This window comes from Emys orbicularis, chromosome 9 (genome assembly GCF_028017835.1).
Source record: "Emys orbicularis isolate rEmyOrb1 chromosome 9, rEmyOrb1.hap1, whole genome shotgun sequence".
Lineage (NCBI taxonomy): Eukaryota > Metazoa > Chordata > Testudines > Emydidae > Emys > Emys orbicularis.
In genome coordinates this window covers 50,312,376-50,332,245 of record NC_088691.1, presented here as the reverse complement: position 1 = coordinate 50,332,245, position 19,870 = coordinate 50,312,376, and the positions used below count along the sequence as shown (strand labels likewise).

Sequence of the window (19,870 nt, the reverse complement as noted above, 5' to 3'; positions counted from 1 at the left end):
CCTCACTGTTCCTGATCACTTTCCTCTCCTCCAAGTGCTTCAGAATTGATTTATTGAGGACCTGCTCCATGATTTTTCCAGGACTGAGGTGAGGCTGACTGGCCTGTAGTTCCCCGGATCCTCCTCCTTCCCTTTTTTAAAGATGGGCACTACATTAGCCTTTTTCCAGTCATCCAAGACCTCCCCGATGGCCATGAGTTTTCAAAGATAATGGCCAATGGCTCTGCAATCACATCCACCAACTCCTTTAGCATCCTCGGATGCAGCGCATCCGGCCCCATGGACTTGTGCTTGTCCAGTTTTTCTAAATAGTCCTGAATCACTTCTTTCTCCACAGAGGGCTGGTCACCTCCTCCTCATGCTGTGCTGCCCAGTGCAGTAGTCTGGGAGCTGACCTTGTTCATGAAGACAGAGGCAAAAAAAGCATTGAGTACATTAGCTTTTTCCACATCCTCTGTCACTAAGTTGCCTCCCTCATTCAGTAAGGGGCCCACACTTTCCTTGATCTTCTTCTTGTTGCTAACATACCTGAAGAAACCCTTCTTGTTACTCTTAACATCTCTTGCTAGCTGCAACTCCAAGTGTGATTTGGCCTTCCTGATTTCACTCCTGCATGCCTGAGCAATATTTTTATACTCCTCCCTGGTCATTTGTCCAATCTTCCACTTCTTGTAAGCTTCTTTTTTGTGTTTAAGATCAGCAAGGATTTCACTGTTAAGCCAAGCTGGTCACCTGCCATATTTACTATTCTTTCTACACATCAGGATGGTTTGTTCCTGCAACCTCAATAAGTCTTCTTTAAAATACAGCCAGCTCTCCTGGACTCCTTTCCCCCTCATGTTATTCTCCCAGGGGATCCTGCCCATCAGTTCCCTGAGGGAGTCAAAGTCTGCTTTTCTGAAGTCCAGGGTCCATATTCTGCTGCTCTCCTTTCTTCCTTGTGTCAGGATCCTGAACTCGACCATCTCATGGTCACTGCCTCCCAGGTTCCCATCTACTTTTACTTCCCCTACTAATTCTTCCCTTTTTGTGAGCAGCAGGTCAAGAAGAGCTCTGCCCCTACTTACACTTCCTCCAGCACTTGCACCAGGAAATTGTCCCCTACACTTAACAAAAACTTCATGGATTGTCTGTGCACCACTGTATTGCTCTCCCAGCAGATATCAGGGTGATTGAAGTCTCCCATGAGAACCAGGGCCTGCAATCTAGTAACTTCTGTTAGTTGCCGGAAGAAAGCCTCATCCACCTCATCCCCCTGGTCTGGTAGTCTATAACAGACTCCCACCACGACATCACCTCAACAGAGATTGAGCTCCCCAATTCTATCTATTTAGCTTAACAAAGAGAAGGTTAAGGGGTGACTTAATTACAATCTATAAGTATCTACACAGGGAACAAATATTTAATAATGGGCTCTTCAAGGAAGCAGAGAAAGGTCTAATATGATCCAGTGGCTGGAAACTGAAGCTAGACAAATTCAGACTCGGAATAAGGTGTACATTTTTAATAGGGAGGGTAATTAACCATTGGAACAATTTACCAAAGGTCGTGGTGGATTCTCCATCACTGGCACTTTTAAAATCAAGATTGGATGTTTCTTCTAAACAATATGCTCTAGGAATTATTTTAGGGATGTTCTATGGCCTGTGTTATATGAGAGGTCCGTGTAGATGATCACAATGTTTGCTTCTGGCCTTGGAATCTCTGAATCTTCTCCTTTAAAGACCATCATTTGCAAAGCTGAGCAAACAAAGTAAATCAGCCTAGCTTCATCATTAGGGGCCTAAATAAGTAGCTTGATTAGCCTGGTTTGAGGTGGCAAACTCTGGGTATGTCCACCCTGGGGTGCCTGCAGCACGAGTAGCCCTTCCCAAGCCAGCTTTAATCTGGCTGTCCTGAACAGCAACAGCAGGGCGGCAGCAGTGGCACAAGTGGCAGGCTGGCTTGTACAAGCCTGACCAGAGCCCTGGGGAGCCACTCCAGTAGCTAGCCAATACTGCCACCTGTGCAAGTACCGCAGCTTCACGCCTAGCCGTACCCACGCTGTCTTGAGCCAAGCTAGATCACTACAGTGCTGCAGTCACACCTCGGACTGCAGTCGAGCCAGACCTCGGCCAAAGTGTTCAAACCTGAGGGACGTGCCCATGGCCACACACTGCCTGTGGCAGAGCTGTGACTGATGCTGAGGCAGTCCTAGTTCCTTCTCCTCTAATCCTTCCTCGGGCCTATGCCTGCCCTTATGGCCAAAGTTCACTTCATTTGACAAGTCTTCACTAGCTGGGGAATTTTACATAGCAGAACCATCCCTTTGATGAGGCCATGACAGAGACTAAACCCAGGCTTGACAGATAAAAAGGGTGTTTTCACAGTTCCTATACAAAGGAGCCATGGCTAGTTGCAGCTGAAGTTTTCTGCAGGCTTTCTGACGCAGTGGTACGGATGCCACAACTGGACATGTCTATTCTAGCTGGTAATGAATGAGCAGCACGGATAATTTTTTGTAACGTCTAGTTTTCTTGCCATTGGGTTGCTGGGTCTCATGCTGCATGGCACCTTGTGGTATCATTTACACCTGTGCAGCAGGTGTGCAATATTGTTACCCCGGAGACTGGTAGGAGCATTTTGCAGTGCTGCATACTACTGCACAGAGCTCAAGGCACTGCTGAATCAGGCTCACTGTATCTTAGAGCAATCGCACGTCAGGATGTTTCTCTCTTATTAAAAGTGAGTCCCCTTTAAGTAAAAGTGCACAATGTTTTGTGATTACTTGTAAAAATGTACCGTGTTCCTGCACAGCTGCACTGTAATATATGGATAACAGATCCTTCTAGGATATTAAACCATACATTGGGCTTGAGCCTGACTGCAAGCGTTTGCTTACACAAGCAAGCTCTATTATGCATGTTCTAGTCCCGTTGACTTCTGTAGGATACGTGAATATGCGTCTGCAGCTTGGGCCTTTGATGTTTTCACTGATGAAGGTGTGGGTCAGCTCCTCAGCTGGTGTAAGGCAGCATACCTGCACTCATGGCAGGGGAGCTGTGCTTGCTTACAGCAGCTGTGGATCCGGCCCACTATCAGTCTGAATACAAATAATTAGGCATCCTTCATGCCACCGTGTAGCGAGTTCCATCCCACACTTCTAGCTCCTGAGTGCTGTGGAGTTGGAGCTTTAGGAGGTGACACAACTCCTCCCCCTCTTTTTCTTATACAAGTGGTGCTTCGGGTCTGGTAATGTGGCTTTCAGGGGGATGTTCTGAATCACATCATACAGTGTGAACATGCTGAAGGAGATCTGCTCATAGGGGGACCTCGTCCCATTTTCATACAGGCAAGCAAAGGCTATGGCTGGGATCCCAGTGGCTGAGAACTCAGAGTAGGTCAGTTCAATGTAGGCCAGATCTGAGTAGGCACTGGGGCCTTCATAAATAACCCAGGGCTCTGTCCAGCTATCTGCATCCCTGGGGAACGTACTGAGATAGACACCCATGTTGATCCGAGACCTGGAGCTTGTTGGATGGGAATAGAGCACCCATGTTGGGGTCTGGAAGAGGAAAATGGATTTGGAAGCAGCTCCTGGTTCAGGCTGCTCCTGACCTCCACATGACACAGCTGAGGACATGGAATCATGGATCTCGTGATGGCTGCTGGAAGGACTGGATTCTTTAGACCCTGCCGGCTGTTGGTGGTCCTGCAGCTGGCTGCCCAAAGACATGGCTGCTGGGTTTTCAACAGCCATATCACAGAGAGGGCGATAACAGTGTCTAGTGTTTTTTCTAGACAGCAGTAGGCAGTCTGGGCCATTGATAGACCAAGGCGTGCTCCATCGTGAATAGGGGCTGCTTGGGGCATAGAAGAGAGGGGCAGGGAAGCCAATGATACTGCCATGACAGCCATAGGGGGGCTCTACAAGCCGCTGAACAAGCTGCCCCAAGTGGAAAACTGCTCCATCATCCGTGCTTAGCGCCTGCACTCTGAAGCCCAAGGGGCTCCTGGCATTGCAGTAGAGGACATTGCTGCCATCCTCCTCATCCACGGAGACCATCTGACATTCCACGGTGGGCAGGTTGGGGATGAACTCGCCAAAGCGCCATCTCTGGCCGTGGTCATCGCTGTAGAAGGTGAAGGAGTGAGGGGTTGTCTTGCAGAGCTTCCCAAAGCACTCCTTGCAGTCAATGTGGTAAGTGTAGGCTGGAACCAGCAGTCGTCCCGACTTGAGCTGAATTCCATGGCCAGGGCCTAGAGCAAAAGTGGCCCAATCTGTGCAGAAAAGAAAAGACCAGTGTCGGGAACCTTCCCTTCTACCCTCTCCATCTTCTCCCCCTAACTGTCTTTCCCTTAGAAGTGCACTTAGTGCCAGAGCCAGGGGCTGAGCCTTTGAGCCTGTGATGTCCCCAGCACAGCATGTGGCAGTGCCAGCATCCCTTATGCACCCCTTCATTGTGCCTCTATCCTGAGCTCCAGAGACCAGTTCTCCAGGGAAAAGGGTAGTTCTGTCTCCAGACTCATTCACTCCTCAGCCTCTCTGCCAAGGATGCCATTGATGTTGCTACTTGTGAGAAGCCCAGCTGTCCACTAGCACCTGAACTGAGAGCCAAGAATGTCATTGAGCCCTGTGTTGTCACGTCAGCCCACCGAGCATGGGGTGCAGAGCCTAAGGCAAGCAAGGCTTCCCCAGCAGCAACTGAGGGGAGGCGCAAGCCCAGCTGATCAGCCTCTTTCCCCTAAGTATCTTGGCCATGGCCACAACTGATCAAAAGAGAGAGGACCTTGCAAATATTGACTCTCTCCCATGCTTCGCCTCCTCTCCTGACTCTGGTGGCTCTGCTCCTTCTTTCCTGCTGTTCCTATTGCCTTGGGCCTGGCCATTTACCAATGCTGGGCAAGCAAAGCTCCAGGCTGCAGGAAGTGCACTTCCTTCTGACTGACGCCCACACACAGCTTCCTAGGAAGCCAGGAGACAGCACTTTGCCCCAGCCACCTCTGAACCCCTTCGTTCTCCCCTGCCCCCTGCCTAGCTCTTGGGATCTTTACCTGTGATGGACCTGCCAATGACCTGCTGTGTCAGGTCGGTAACCTTGCTCCAGCTCCGCCCCTGGTCGGAACTGGACACATAGCACAGGCGGGCGACATTCTGGCCTGTGATGATCTGATAGGCCTCAGAAGTCTTGCCCAGCACAGCAGTGAAGAAGAGGAAGACGATGCCTGTGAATTCATCGTAGACAGGACAGGGGTTCATGGACCGATGGTGCTTCAAGGTCGCAGTCTCCAGTGCTCTCATGTCTTCCCACTAGCAGGAGAGGGCAGGATGGGGTTACTGGATCTCACTGACTCTCTCTCACCCATCTTTTCTCCTGAACTGTGGCCTTTGTCTGTTCCCTCACAAACCAGGTCACCTCAGCCATTGTCCCACGCTGACTCCATAGGTCTGCCCAGTCACCATCCTCTTTTCGGTTGCTCTCCCTGCTGGAGCTGGAGATGTTGCTGCCTTTATGAAAATGGGAGTTCTGCATGCCTCACAGCAACTCGCACAACAGACAGGCACATTGGGCCTGCTCCTTGGGTCACGTCATGCCCAAGGCAGGACCCATGGGTGGGAACAAGATCAGGTCATGTCATCTTTATCTATCCTTCCTCATTTTAAAGCCCCACAGAGAAAAGCCTCACGGCTGCTCTAAGTTATATCATGTTACACAGCCACACACCCCATTGGTCCCCTGTCATGCCCCACACCAGTGGGGTGGGAAAGGGTGATGTAGAGCCAGCCATGGGACTCCCCCAGATCTGCCCCATTAGTTGATTTAACAGCATCGGCCTTGCCACTCACCTCCACATAGTTCCTGAGGAAGGTCCCTCGTCTTAGCACCAGCAGGTTTGCATGGGCATCATCAATACTCAGCCTCTCCTCAGCAAAGGCCAACAGCTTTGCCATACAGGGGATGTAGAGCAGCGCTGGAACACGGTAAGTCACTCCGCTCGGCTCCCTCTCGAACAGCACGGTGCGAGCTGGGAAATGGCGCGATCCCATCACGGCTGCAGCCTGGGACAAAAAACACGTAAACCCCCAATAGATGAGGTATAACAAAGGAGAAAATACTGGTGCAGTTACCTGTGTCTATATCCCTCCTCCTCCCCCCCACTGGTATACGTAAACCCCCAATAGATGAGGTATAACAAAGGAGAAAATACTGGTGCAGTTACCTGTGTCTGTATCCCCCCCCCCCTTGGTCCGCTCCAGCAGTGCCCAATCAGGTCTCAGGTCTCCAGGCATCGCCGGTCTCTGGGTAGGGACCCATGTCCCACTCCCTCCTGACCAGAGGTTTTAAGGCTGCCTTAGACTGGAATAGCCCCAGCAAGCCACCTGCCTAACTTCTGGCACCTGTGCATTGCTGTCTCTCTGAAGGCTGTGAACAGTGTATTGTCAGCAGTCCCACACAGCTCTTCCTAAGCAAACACATTTATTCTTCAGGTAAAAGCATTACAGAGAAAACATGTAAAAAACAACAAACAGATTTAAAACACACCTAATACCACAATCACCCCTCAGTCTTATAAGCCCCTAGCAGGCCAAAGTCTTGTCCCACCCTTCTGCTAGGGTTGGGCCCCCCTGGGACAGACAGCCCCAGCCATTTGCTGGAACAAAAAGAAGGCCTGTATCAGTTTAAACTCAGCCTTTTTACACCAAATCTTCATTTGAGTCTCTGGAAAACCCAGTCTGACCCAGAGATCCCAGGGAGTGGAGCTTTCCTAGAATTGTGCACAATCCCCAAGGTAATCATCCCCCCCTCCCCCCAATTTTTAGTTCCTGGAGGTGCTGTGGTAACCTTCCTCCACAGAGGAAAACATAATTATACATCAGCCATTTATAAATTTAATACAATGGTCCCCAGAGATACTGCATGGACTTGCAATATCTGGCACAATCACCACCTACTCAGCACGTGACATAGGCTGTTTGGTGCTACAGGATGGTGCATGGAACATTTTCCTAGCACAAGTGAGAACACCAGGGAATGCTTTCACCTGGCAGCTGAATGCATGAGCCATGTCCAGGGTAGCTGCTTGCCAAGGCCACGGGGCACCTCCAGACAATGACCTTGCTGATGTCAGCCAGGAACTCCAGGGAAGAACCTTGGCCATCCTTGTCTTCTATTCATTCGGCCCAGCCTGGAACAGTAAAGGCCCTGATATGGAACCCAGGGAGCATGAGGTCCCAGTAGCATATGCATAGGTCAAAACATTGTCTATAGTCTCCACTGAACAATTTACACCTCTTTTTTAAAGATCATTTGTATTAAGTTTTCAAGTGAACAAAAAGAGCTGCCACCACCACCTGGACCAATCCCTGTTAAATTCAAAATCAGTGTGTGGTTTGTGATGCAGTGCCGAGATTGCTGGGAGCGTAGCACAACACATGTGTGGACACCTTGAAGCTATTGAGCATAAGACACGGGTAGAACCACAAAGGGACCAAGGTGTTGCAATGCTCAGTGTGGCTACTCCTCGTTCCTAGCCCCCCTGCTGCACAGTGGACTCCTCAGGCCCCAGGTAGACCACCCGGCTCCCCATATAGTGCATAGGGTGAGTTTGGTGCCTAACACAGGGATTATCAGAAACCAGCATGCTGAGCAAGGAGTTAAGAGTGAAATGCAGAGGAAAGGGGCAGGGCTCAAGGCCCAGATCCACAAAGGTTCTCAGGTGTCTAACTCCCATTGATCTGGGCCTCTAGGCAGCTGACTGAAACCCAGATTCAAATCCCCGCTCTGACTGACTTGGAGTACGGTTCAGTGCAGGTCTCCCACCTCCCTGGTGCGTGCCCTAACCATCAGGTTATGGGGTATTCAGGAGGGGCCTCTCTCTTGGAGAAGCTATTCCAGTTTATATGAATAAATATTCACTGGAGCAGAGACTTGAGCCTGACTTTCCCACATCCCATCTGAGTACTTCAGTCACTGGACTACAGTGGAATAGCTTCAGCAGGAGAAATTCCTGTCACAGTTTAGGGCAATTGCATCTGTATTCCCCCTCCATGGTCCACCAAGGACACCCACTCTAGGTTCCTCAGCCATCACCTCTCTAGAGACCTGCACCTCTCTCCCTCCTGACCGAGTTTTCTCCAGGCTGCACAATTCCCTGCCTACACTGTGATATTCTGAGCAAGCCAGACTGCCTAAACAGTCCAGTGTTTGCACGTTGCTTTCTCTCTGAAGGCTGTGAACAGCTGTAATTGCCAGCAGTTATAAGTTACCACACAGCCCAGTATAAGCAAGCACCTTTATTCTTATGGTGAAAGCATTACAGAGAAAACATTAAAAACAACAAAAACTTACATGCAGGCTAAAAACCTTACCACAGGTCCCCCACAACTCCAACCTTGGTCACTGGTGTGTGTCGGTCCTTCAAAATCCACAACTGGGTTTTTCCTGTGGTTACAAGTTCATGACTGTCTCCGATTCAGAATTAGAACAACCATGAATAGTTTAGTCTTTCCTTTATACAGCTTGGGCCTTTGATCCTGGCCTCAGGTAATAGGTGATCAGCAAACAAAGACCCACTCTGTAGCTTTAAAAGCCTGGCTTTTTGCATAATCAGAGGGAATCTGCATTCATCTCCCCCTAGATATTCCCCAGGAAAACCACTTAACATACTTTGTTCCAAGAGGCCATAGTTGTCTGGCACATAGTTTAGTATAGTCCTTTGAGCCCCCAGGTCTCACGTCTGTCATGTCTCCTACCTTGAGAGGTTACATACAATCCTGGCCCACTGTAGCGGGGTGAACGCCCGCTCCAGCCCTGAAGGGGTTGGAAAAGCCCTGCAGAGGGCTGGGACTGTGTAAAGGAGCAAAACTCTGGCTGATTGGGGAAGTGGCTGCAGCTGGGGCCACGCCCCAAACAGAGCAACTCAGGGTAGCCAGAAGCAGAGGAGTCTCCCTCTGACAGGAGAGAGAGACAGGCCTGGCTGCAGGGAGTTCACCCGGGGACCTAGAGTGAGGCAGGGCTGGGGAAAGGCCTTGGGGGCTGGGAAGCCCTAGGCCAGCAACTCCCCAGGCTGCAGGGCCTGGTCCGAGGCCTATATAGGTATTGGGGTTGCAGAGGGGCAACCTGAGGGTCGGTAAAGGCAGCCAGTCCAAACCCCTTGTTTCCTGTGATGATTGGCTGATAGACTGCAGTCTACCCCAAGGCACGGGGGCTAGATGGTGACTGGCAGTAGCTATAACTGAGGTGACATTGGGATAGGGGGTGGGGGTTCCCCTGGGTGGGGAGACCCAGAGAGAGAGTGAGGTACTGCCGGGGGGGCAGCACCCAAGCCAAGGGCACCGGGGTCCGGGAGGGACACGGGGGCCAACGACAGGTGGGACACCTGGCCTGCAGAGGGCGCTCCGGATGCTGGGTGAGCTAATTCCCGAGACGACCAGTAGGAGGCGCCGCAGGGGTGAGTCCACGCCTGATTACACCCACAATAATACATAAACCCTTCATTTAATACAATGGACCCCAAAGATACTTAATTCAATAAGGTCTCCCTAGGATGTGGCAGGAGCTTGCCATGTCTGTCACAATTCCCACCTCCTACTCACCTGGGAGACTTGTGATCAAGACCCTGCTCCAAGTCAGGCAGACCAGGGATGTGAATCTGGGTCTTTCACCTCACAGGTGAGTTCCCTGGCCATTGGGTGTCACTCATGAATATGCCCACTCCTGTCCTGTGATGCCCAATGAAATGTTAGCTGTGGGGCAGGAGCAGGACTCCGGTGGTTTTGCACATGCCCATGAGCAAAACTTAGCTGGCAGCTGAGCTGGGGTTTTCAGAATGTCAGTGGCAGCTAACTGTTGGACTTAGGCACCGTAGTCATATTGTGGATCTGATTAAATATGATTCGATTTAGATTAAATCTCAGGGAAAACTTCCTAACTGTAAGAACAGTAGGACAATGGAACAGACACCTAGGGAGATCGTGGAAGCTCCTTCACTGGAGTTTTTCAAAAGGAGGCTGGATAGTCACCTATCTTAGATGGTTTAGAAACAACAAATCCTGCATCTTGGCAGGGAGTCAGACTAGATGACCCTTGCAGTCCATTCTAACCCTATAGTTCTATGATCTAGCCCACAGTATGTAACCAACCCCAGCATGCAATAGCAGACAAATATTGATAATCCGGAGAACCTGCAAATAATTTAAAGTGCTAAAGATCACAAATACAAACTTGTGAACAGATTCTGTGTGTATTCTTCACAAGGTAATAAATCCTTCAGAACTTCCCTCTGTCAAATACATTAAATATCAGTTCTGAGAGATATTGACATGGCTGAACTGGGTTGACTCCAAGGATTAGCTGCATATCTTTGTCACATGTAAACAAAGCTATCCTTTGAATGAATCATCTTAAAATAGTCAAATCCTAGAGAGCTTCCCACTTATTTTGGTTCATGTTTAAAGGTGGTGCACCCTCCATAACACATTGGGAACACAAAAAGAGGTATTTTCCCAGAGTATGTTCTTTGACCATCCAAAAAACATGTTGGTAGTCCATCGCTGGCAATGATGATGCAATTCTCATCTATGGCCATGCATATGGATTCACCAAGGGCAAGTCATGCCTGACCAGCCTGATTACCTTCTATGATGAGATAACTGGCTCTGTGGATATGGGGAAAGTGGTGGATGTGATATACCTTGACTTTAGCAAAGCTTTTGATACAGTCTCCCACAGTATTCTTGCCAGCAAGTTAAAGAAGTATGGATTGGATGAATGGACTATAAGGTGGATAGAAAGTTGGCTAGATCGTCGGGCTCAACGGGTAGTGATCAATGGCTCAATGTCTAGTTGGCAGCCAGTATCAAGTGGAGTGCCCCAGGGGTTGGTCCTGGTGCCTGTTTTGTTCAACATCTTCATTAATGATCTGGATGATGGGATGGATTGCACCCTCAGCAAGTTTGTGGATGACACTAAGCTGGGGGGAGAGGTAGATACACTGTAGGATAGGGATAGGGTCCAGAGTGACCTAGACAAATTGGAGGATTGGGCCAAAAGAAATCTGATGAGGTTCAACAAGGACAAGTGCAGAGTCCTGCACTTAGAACGGAAGAATGCCAAGCACCGCTACAGGCTGGGGACTGACTGACTAAGAGGCAGTTCTGCAGAAAAGGATCTGGGGATTACAGTGGACGAGAAGCTGGATATGAGTCAACAGTGTGCCCTTGTTGCCAAGAAAGCTAACGGTATATTGGGCTGAATTAGTAAGAGCACTGCCAGCAGATCGAGGGAAGTGATTATTCCCCTCTATTCAACACTGGAGAGGCCACATCTGGAGTATTACGTCCAGTTTTGGTCCCCCCACTACAGAAAGGATGTTGACAAATTGGAGAGTCCAGCGGAGGGCAATGCAATTGATTAGGGGTCTGGGGCACATGACTTATGAGGAGAGGATGAGGGAACTTGGCTTATTTAGTCTGCAGAAGAGAAGAGTGAGGGGGGATTTGGTAGCAGCCTTTAACTACCTGAAGGGGGGTTCCAAAGAGGATGGAGCTAGGCTGTTCTCAGTGGTGGCAGATGACAGAACAAGGAGCAATGGTCTCAAGTTGCAGTGGGGGTGGTCTAGGTTGGATATTATGAAAAACTATTTCACTAGGAGGATGGTGAAGCACTGGAATGGGTTGCCTAGGGAGGTGGTGGAATCTCCTTCCTTAGAGGTTTTTAAGGTCAGACTTGACAAAGCCCTGGCTGGGATGATTTAGTTGGGGATCGGTCCTGCTTTGAGCAGGGGATTGGACTAGATGACCTCCTGAGGTCTCTTGCAACCATAATCTATGATTCTATGATATGACTTTGAAGTCCGAACTCTGATGTACAGAGTCGGCTACATTGAGGACATGGGAAGTCCACATCTATGATGTTTGATGGTGCAGCTCTGTGGTGCCTTTCACGTGCAGCCTAGAGATGATTTCATAGATCCTGCTCAAGCCCGTTACATGCTGATCTTGTCAGAGGCCACCAGTGAGCCCTGTTATGAGCCATTTACTCGAGTTCTTGGAGATTGATGGCAGCCCACTGGAGACTGCTCTTCAGGTTATCTTTGAAGTGCTTATATGGACAACCCTTCTTTCTTTTGCCATGCCTCAGCTCCCCATACAAGACCTGATTTGGGAGACGGTGGTCTTGTATTCTGATGACATGTCCAGACCACCTAAGGTGTGCTCTCAGTAGCATTTCCTTGATGCTGGTTGTTTGCTCTGTCAAGGATCTTAATATTGGTCACTCTGTCCTGCCAGCGAATGCTCATTATTGAGCGGAGGGAGCGCATGTGAAATAGCTCAAGCTGTTTATTGTGCCATCTATAAAGAGTCCATGTCTCAGATCCATACAAGAGAGATGTTAGAACCACTGCACTGTAGATCTTCAATTTGGTGGAGAGACGAATGTTGTGTTGGTTTAGGGTTTTTGTTTGGAGTTGGCCAAGGGCCTGGCTGTCTTTATTAATTCTGGAGGCAATTCCCTTATCAAGTGACCCATCACTTGAGACGGTGCTTGAACTGATCCACATTTTCCAGCTGTGTGCCTTGGATGAAGATGGCTGGTGCTGGGGTATTGGAATGAGGTGCTGGTTGGAACAAGACCTCTGTCTTCCCAAGACTGATGGTAAGGCCTGTGATGGACTCAGGCCAGAAGGATATAAGAGGGTAGTCCTATTGAGTACCGGGATGTGCTGAAAGCCCCTCCTCCAGCCTAAGGAGGGGCTACTAAACCCGGAACTCAACTGAGTTCGGGGGACAACAAAGGCAACAACAGGAACAGGTGTGTGGGTCAAAGGGCCAAAACTAAGGAACCAGAAGGGGACACCGAGCAGAGAACCCCGGACAGCGCCCACTGCTCGTTGAACACGTCGAGAGAGCCGGTGGACGCTGCCCAGAGGAACTCTGCCCGGATACGTGACATGGACCTGCATGCGCATGCACGTCAGGCCCTGTCCGTCCTCCTCCAGGGGGAGATGGAGAAACCCTGCAGAGACCCAGTGCAGTCCCGGCCAAAAAAACCCCAGAACCAATCTCTGGAGATTGGCCAGGAACCCCGGGGGCAGGCACAGGGTGTTGAGTCAGTGCCAGAGCATGGACAGGACCAGCTGGTTGAGCACCAGTGCTCTCTCCCTGAGGGAGAGGCACCGGAGCAGTCCTGTCCAGCTCCGCAACCGCCCAGTCACCCTGTCCTCTAAACAGTGCCAGTTCTCCGGCGGAGACGGATGCGTGGCAGAAAAATAAACGCCAAGATAGAGCAGCGGACCCGCGCTCCACCGGATGGCTTGAAGCGCGGGTGGGAGGGGGCTCGCCTGCCACCTGGCCCCGACCACCAGGCCAGAGCTCTTGACCCAGTTGACCTGGGCAGAGGAGGCTGCTGAATAAACAGCTTGACAAGCCTCCACCCACACCAGGTCGTCCGGGTCCTGGACCACGAGGAGCACGTCGTCGGCGTACGCTGCCAGGACCAGCCGCACCTCCGGCTCACGGAGCACCAACCCCGTCAACCTCATGTGAAGGAGACGAAGGAAGGGCTCAATGGCCAGAGTGTATAGCTGACCCGACAGCGGGCAGCCTTGACGCACCCCTCGCCTGAATCTTACAGGCGTGGTCAGGGTCCAGTTGAGCTTGACCAAGCACTCTGCGGAGGCATACAGCACCTGGAGAAACCCCACAAACCTGGGTCCGAAGCCGAATGTCCGCAGAGTGCCCAGGAGATACCCATGGTCCATCCGGTCGAACGCCTTCTCCTGATCCAGGGACAGGAGGGCGAATGACAGACCATCCCTACACCCAAGCTCCAAGAGATCCCGGATCAGATAAAGATTGTCAAAGATGGTACGGCCCAGGACGGTGTAGGTCTGGTCTGGATGGACCACGTCCGCCAGCACGGACCATAGCCGCAGCGAGATGGCCTTTGCCACGACCTTATAGTCCGTGCTGAGGAGCGAGACGGGATGCCAATTCCGAAGATCGTGGATGTCCCCCTTCTTCAGCAATAAGGCGAGCACCGCTCGCCTGCACGAAAGAGGGAGGACCCCGCTCTCCAAGGACTCGGCCCAGACGGTGGCAAGGTCTGGGCCGAGGATGTCCCAGAACACGCGGTAGAACTCCACGGTCAGCCTGTCCATGCCCGGAGATTTATTGGTGGGCATGAGACGGAGGGCTTCCGAGAACTCGGCCGGAGTGAGGCAGCTCCAGCCGGTCCCGGTCGCCCGCGCTGACCGTCGGGAGTCTGTCCCAAAGCACTCCGCAGGCATCGGCGTTGGTTGGATCCGGGAAGAAAAGGCCAGCATAGAGGGCCCTGGCCCTCTCGCACAAATCCCACATCCTCCAGCAGGCTGTTATTGAAATGCCAATAGGCCGGCCCCGGCCTCTCCAAAGAAAGAGAGGCCGTCACGGCCACCAAATGGTGGTCCGAGAACGGGGTCGGCCGAACGCTGGAGGAGTGGGCCTGCGAAAGATGACAAAGAGAAAAATAGATGCGATCCAACTGGGAGTGGCTCGACCGTTGTTCCTCCACCCGGGCAAAAGTGAACGTAGTGTCATCGTCCGGGTGGTGGTCGCGCAAGACGTCCACCAGGGAGTGATGGACTACGATCTCCCTGAGGACGTCTGCAGCGGTCGGGCTCGGCTCGATCCCCGTGCGGTCCCGCTCCTCGAGGGTGCAGTTGAAGTCTCCGCCCAGGACCAGGCACTTGCAAGGATCCAAAGTACAGAGGAAGGCGGACGCCTGCTGAAAAAAGCACGCTCTCACCGGGCCGGACGCTGAGGCATAGACATTGACAAGATGCAACGTTAGTCCCGCCATCCGGACCCGGAGGTGCAGCAGGCGACCCGGCACAACCTCGGTAATCCCCAGCACCTCGGGCTGTAGGTGCGGGGAGAACAGGGTCGCCACCCCACCCTGACGGGCCGAAAGGTGGCTAAAGTAGACCCTGTCCCCCCACTCCAGCCGCCAGCTCGCTTTGGCGGCTGGATCCGCATGGGTCTCGTGCAGGAAAATAACCGAGTACCCCCCCCCCCCGAAGGAAGGAGAGCACCTGGCACCTGCGGAGACCCGACCTACAGCCACGGATGTTCAAAGTGGCAAAGATGGACGGCGACATAAGGAGGGCTGGGGATGATCCTCGCGGTCTGGGGCACTAGCGACTCCCGTCAGACCCCGCAGCAAACCGTGACCAACCCCGAAAGCCAGCAGGGCGTCATGGAAGCTGCGGGCCCGCTGGTAAGCCGCAGCATCCCGCTTCCCGGTCCCTTTGCCCTCCCCCATAATGGCCCTCACGGTCTGGAGAACAAGATGGAAATCGCCCCAGTGCTGAAGAGCGAGATGCACTCTATTCGTGGAGCCACGAGTGTCCTCCAAGAAAGAGCGCATCTCGCTCCTCTGCGTGACAGGGACGGGGGTCACGGACCCCAGGGTGTCCCCCGATTGGACCCCCCTGCCAGCCCCGTGGCCCATTGAGACGGGCACGCAGGGATCAGAGCCCCGCCATGGCACCCGTCCCTCCGGCACTGCGCCACCCAATGCAGCACTTGGTCCTAGGAACAATGGCGGAGGGAGAACTGCAGCCCCTGATGGGCCAGAAGAGGGTAAAACAAAAACCGCCTCCCGGGGGCCTCCATAAAAAGAAAATGAGGCAACCCCGGGGGCGGCAGCCCCAGGAGGGGGGAGGGAAGAGAGGTTAAGGACAGGAACAAGGGCTGGAACAGGGACAGGGACAGGACAAAGATCTAGGATGGGAGCAGGGTCGGGGCAGGGAGCGGGGACAAAATCTAGGGCCTGAGTGGCAGAGCCTCCGGGGCATGGTGCCTCATGACCCGACACGGTAGTGAAAGGGGCAGCAAGGGAGTGGGGCGCCTCCACAGCGCTAGGCTCAGGTGCCCCACTAAACGAGGCACCCACGATTACAGCGCTGGGGGGAGGCGAGAGCTGCGGCCTCTCCTCATGGGGTAGGGCACCCATGGGCTCAAAACCTGGCTGCTCGGCGTCGGCCGTCCCCACAATGGGTACGGCGGAGTCAGCCAGATTACCAATCACGGCCGGACAGGTGAACATGGCCTGGGGCGTTGCAGGGGCCAAAACGGGGGCAACCACCTGAGGCGGAGGGAAGCGGAAAGGGGCAGGCACCAGAGAGCAATCACCCTTAACAAGGCCTTCTAACAGGGGGGCATCCACTCCCTCAGTGGTTGGGGTCAAGCCCAGGGCCTCGATCTCAGCGAAAATAGAGGCAAAGTCCCCACCCGCCTCTACAGGTTCCCCCTCAACAGCAGCCGGGGCAATAGCCATTGCGGCACCTACAGGGGGCACAGATGGCAACAGGGCAGCGGGGGCGCAGTCCATAACCCACTCAGGAAGGGACTCCATAGGAGAGGTGGTACTACCCGCCTCCGCGGCTGCAGCGACCTCGGCCGACTCCAAACAATGAACGTCAGCAGGGGAGTCAACGGAAGGCCCAGCACCAGCAACCCCCTTAATAGTTTTACAGGGGGTCCCCTCCCCCTCGCCAATGAGGGGGGGGTGCTGGGCCCATGCTCCCCGCTTGCAGCATCTCCCCCGCACAAGCTCCCAGCTCCCCGAAGAGCTGGGTCAGGGCCTGGGAGCAAGGGCAATAACGGGAGGGTAAGGGAAGGCAAGGGCAGGACAACAGGGAAAGGGACAGACTCCCCCTGAGGCAAGCCCCGCTCGAGTCCTGCTACCGGCCCTGCCACCCTCTCCTCCGCGGGCCCCGGTCTACTACCGACCTCAGCGGCAGGGCCCGCACGCTCATCTGGGCACATCGGGGGGCCCTCCCCCGAGACCCGAGTGGAGTTGACAACAGTCACAGATGGAGGAGGAGCGACCCCAGGGACTGGGCAATCAGGGCCGCCGGCGAAGATGGAGTCCCTCCGGACATGCCCCGTCACCTGGCAGAGAAAGCACCGGGCCACCCCCGAAGAATAATAAACCCGGTACTGGGCCCCTTGATGGGGCACCAGAAAGGACCCCTCCAAAGCCCCCCCGTCACATGCTGCCAGCGGAACTTGAACCTGCACCTGCCGGCGGAATGACAAAATGTGGCAGAGGGCGGGGTCTTTACAGCCCAACGAAAGGGGGCTGAGGACAGACAGGAGCCTCCCCAGGGTGGAGAGGAATGGCAAAAGGGCGGCATTGGGGAGGAAGGGAGGAACAGAGGAGAACACCATCTTTATGCCCAGGTCCTCCAAAGGCTCGAGGGGGACGTGAACACCCCCCACCACCAAGCCCCTCTCCACCGCCTCCTGGGCAGCGGCCTCCGACGCCAGGAAGAATACCACCTTCCCAAACATCTTAGAGGCCACCACCACAGCCGTGGGCCCCACCACCCGTGCCAACACCAGCACGTAGGTTTCTACATGGGGCGAGGCCGACACCAGGAGGCAACGCACCCCGTGCTCCCTGGTGAGGGTGGAAAAGGGGCCCTGGCCGCCGGGAATGGTATTCGGGGAGGTGGCTGGAGCAGACAGCAAGGCGGCAAGCAGAGGGGTCGCAGCCACCTGGGCGTACGCTCTGGGGGCTGAGGGAGCGGCACCCCCAGAGCTGGTGGAGGGAACAACGGGCAAGGGAGAAAGGGGAGCTGTGGCCGTTGACAGGGCCGCAGCGGGAAAAGGAACCACTGTCACCGGGGGTTTCACCTTCCGGGCAGGGCCCTTGCCCTTTTTCGACCCCCGGCCCTTCCCACCGGCCAAGGGAGCGGTCTCAGAAGTGGAAGCGGCCGAGGTCACGGCAGGAGCAGCGGCGGAGTCTCGGGAGCCCCTAACTGTGCCTGCTGGTGCCTCAATGGCAGCGATGGTAGGCAACCCGGCAGCGGCAGTTGAGGCGGCCATCACAAGGGAGGGTATGGGGAGAGGGACTGGAAGGGAACTGCAGGGGCGTCCAGGGAAGTCCCACCCCCTGAATCACCCACCACAGAAAGGGAGGGAAGAGGATGGTCACTAGGGCAGGGAAATGGAAGGAAGGAGTGGGAGGGGAGGGGAGAGGGGGGAGAACGGCTACCACACCCCACCCGCTAGGCTGAAAACAGGGTGGAGGGGCACCAACAGAAAGGGACAAAAGAAGACAAGGAACACAATTCCAGCACAAGATGAAAAAGAAACCGGCTCCCCCGGCTGCACTAAGGAAAGGAAAGGAAGGGGAAAACTAAAACATCATGGGGGAGTTTGCAGCAGTGAAGGAGTCAATATGGGGAAAAAAAGAGGGCGGGAATCTCCAACGCCAACAGCGGAACGTGGGCACACAGGCAATAAGGGCTGACCTGGAGGGAGGGCAAGAAGCTTGGGGGCGGAATGCAGGGGAGGGCTAAATCAGGTATGCCTCAGGCATGGAACAAAGAACAGGGTGGGTTCAAAAACAACCAAACCAAAAGAAGGGGAGATGGGGCTGGCAACCACGCCTGCACCATGGGACAAGGGCGGGGCAAACAAACGAATCAAGGACCAAAAACCCAGAGCAAACAGGGCGGTAGAAGGGGGACGGGCGGGGCAGGCAGCAAAGGGAAAGGGGACAAGCAGCTGCAAGAACAGGGCACTGGACAAGGCAGAGGAAAAGGGGGCCCACTGGCCAAATGCAGCAGGGGAGGGAGGACAAAGCCAAGGGAGGGCAAAGGAAACGAGCACCCACGGGCGTCTGAATTACAAATACCTGTTTGCTGCCACTATGGTGTCTGGATGGTTAGAAAGGCAGAGCAAACTGCTGGGCTGGGGAGCAGAGAACAGAACCAGAAGGCAGGTGGAAAAGTGGAGGGGGCAGTGGTGGTGGCAATAGGAGAGCGGGTGGACTAGGGAGAGGGCTCCAGGCCACTCCCCCAGCTCCCCACAACAAAGGCACCTACCACCACAGAAGCAAGGATGTTAAAAACCCCCTCCACAAAACAAGGCCCCCTCTACTCCCTCCTCAGCTCCAGCAGCAGTAACAGCTCCCCAGCAGCGGCAGCAAAGGCAACAGCAACCCAGCCGGGGAGGCCCCAGAAATGATGGCAAAAATGGGGCCTCGCACTCCCCTCTGAGGGTCACACCAGCAAGATCCTCCCCACAGCAGCAGCAGCAGCCAGGGGGTCAACTGTCCAGCAGAACAACCCCAAAAGAGTCCTATTGAGTACCGGGATGTGGGCGGGCTAGTAGGGGCTACTAAACCCGGAACTCAACTGAGTTCGGGGGACAACAAAGGTAACAACAGGAACAGGTGTGTGGGTCAAAGGACCAAAACTAAGGAACCAGAAGGGGACACCGAGCAGAGAACCCCGGACAGCGCCCACTGCTCCTCGAACACGTCGAGAGAGCCGGTGGACGCTGCCCAGAGGAACTCTGCCCAGATACGTGAACGGATGAAGGAACGAAAAATGGCCCCACAGTCGCAGGCCCCCCCCTCTGCCAACCTCTCCTCTCTGGTGTTACGAATGGCCACCTTGGTCATGGCGAGGAGGAGGTTGATGAGGCGGTCCCGCGACTTCGTGAGGCCTCGGATTGGGTGTGCGTAAAGAAATAAGTGAGGGGAAAAGTGCAGCCAGAACCTCAATAAGAGGTTCTGGAGGAGCCGGAAGAGGGGCTGCAGCTTGGCGCACTGAAGGTACGCATGCGCCAGGGTCTCCCTCATGCCACAGAAGGGACAGGCCTCAGGGACAATGGTAAACCATGCCAAGTACACGCCCGTGCTCACTGCTCCATGCAGGAGCCACCAGCTGATGTCCCCGGCAGGCCGCGGGACTAAGGTGGAATAAAAACTGGCCCACCGGGGTTCCCCACCCTCCACTGCTGGCAAAAGATCCCGCCACTTAGTGTCTGGGCGGGAAACGAGGGTGGGGTAATGAAGCGTGTGTAGCACGAGCGCGTACAGATGGTCCC

At 53.9% G+C, this 19,870-nt stretch overlaps 1 protein-coding gene across 1 annotated transcript; it reads right to left on the bottom strand.

The window, feature by feature from the left end:
• Nucleotides 1-3,172: 3,172 nt before the first annotated feature.
• On the bottom strand, nucleotides 3,173-6,028 carry NEU4 (neuraminidase 4). Its single transcript, XM_065411395.1, has 3 exons — nucleotides 5,828-6,028; nucleotides 5,035-5,290; nucleotides 3,173-4,260 (listed from the first exon to the last, which is right to left on the bottom strand). Exons 1-3 carry the CDS (start codon nucleotides 6,026-6,028, stop codon nucleotides 3,173-3,175), a joined length of 1,545 nt encoding a protein of 514 aa, XP_065267467.1.
• Nucleotides 6,029-19,870: the final 13,842 nt, after the last annotated feature.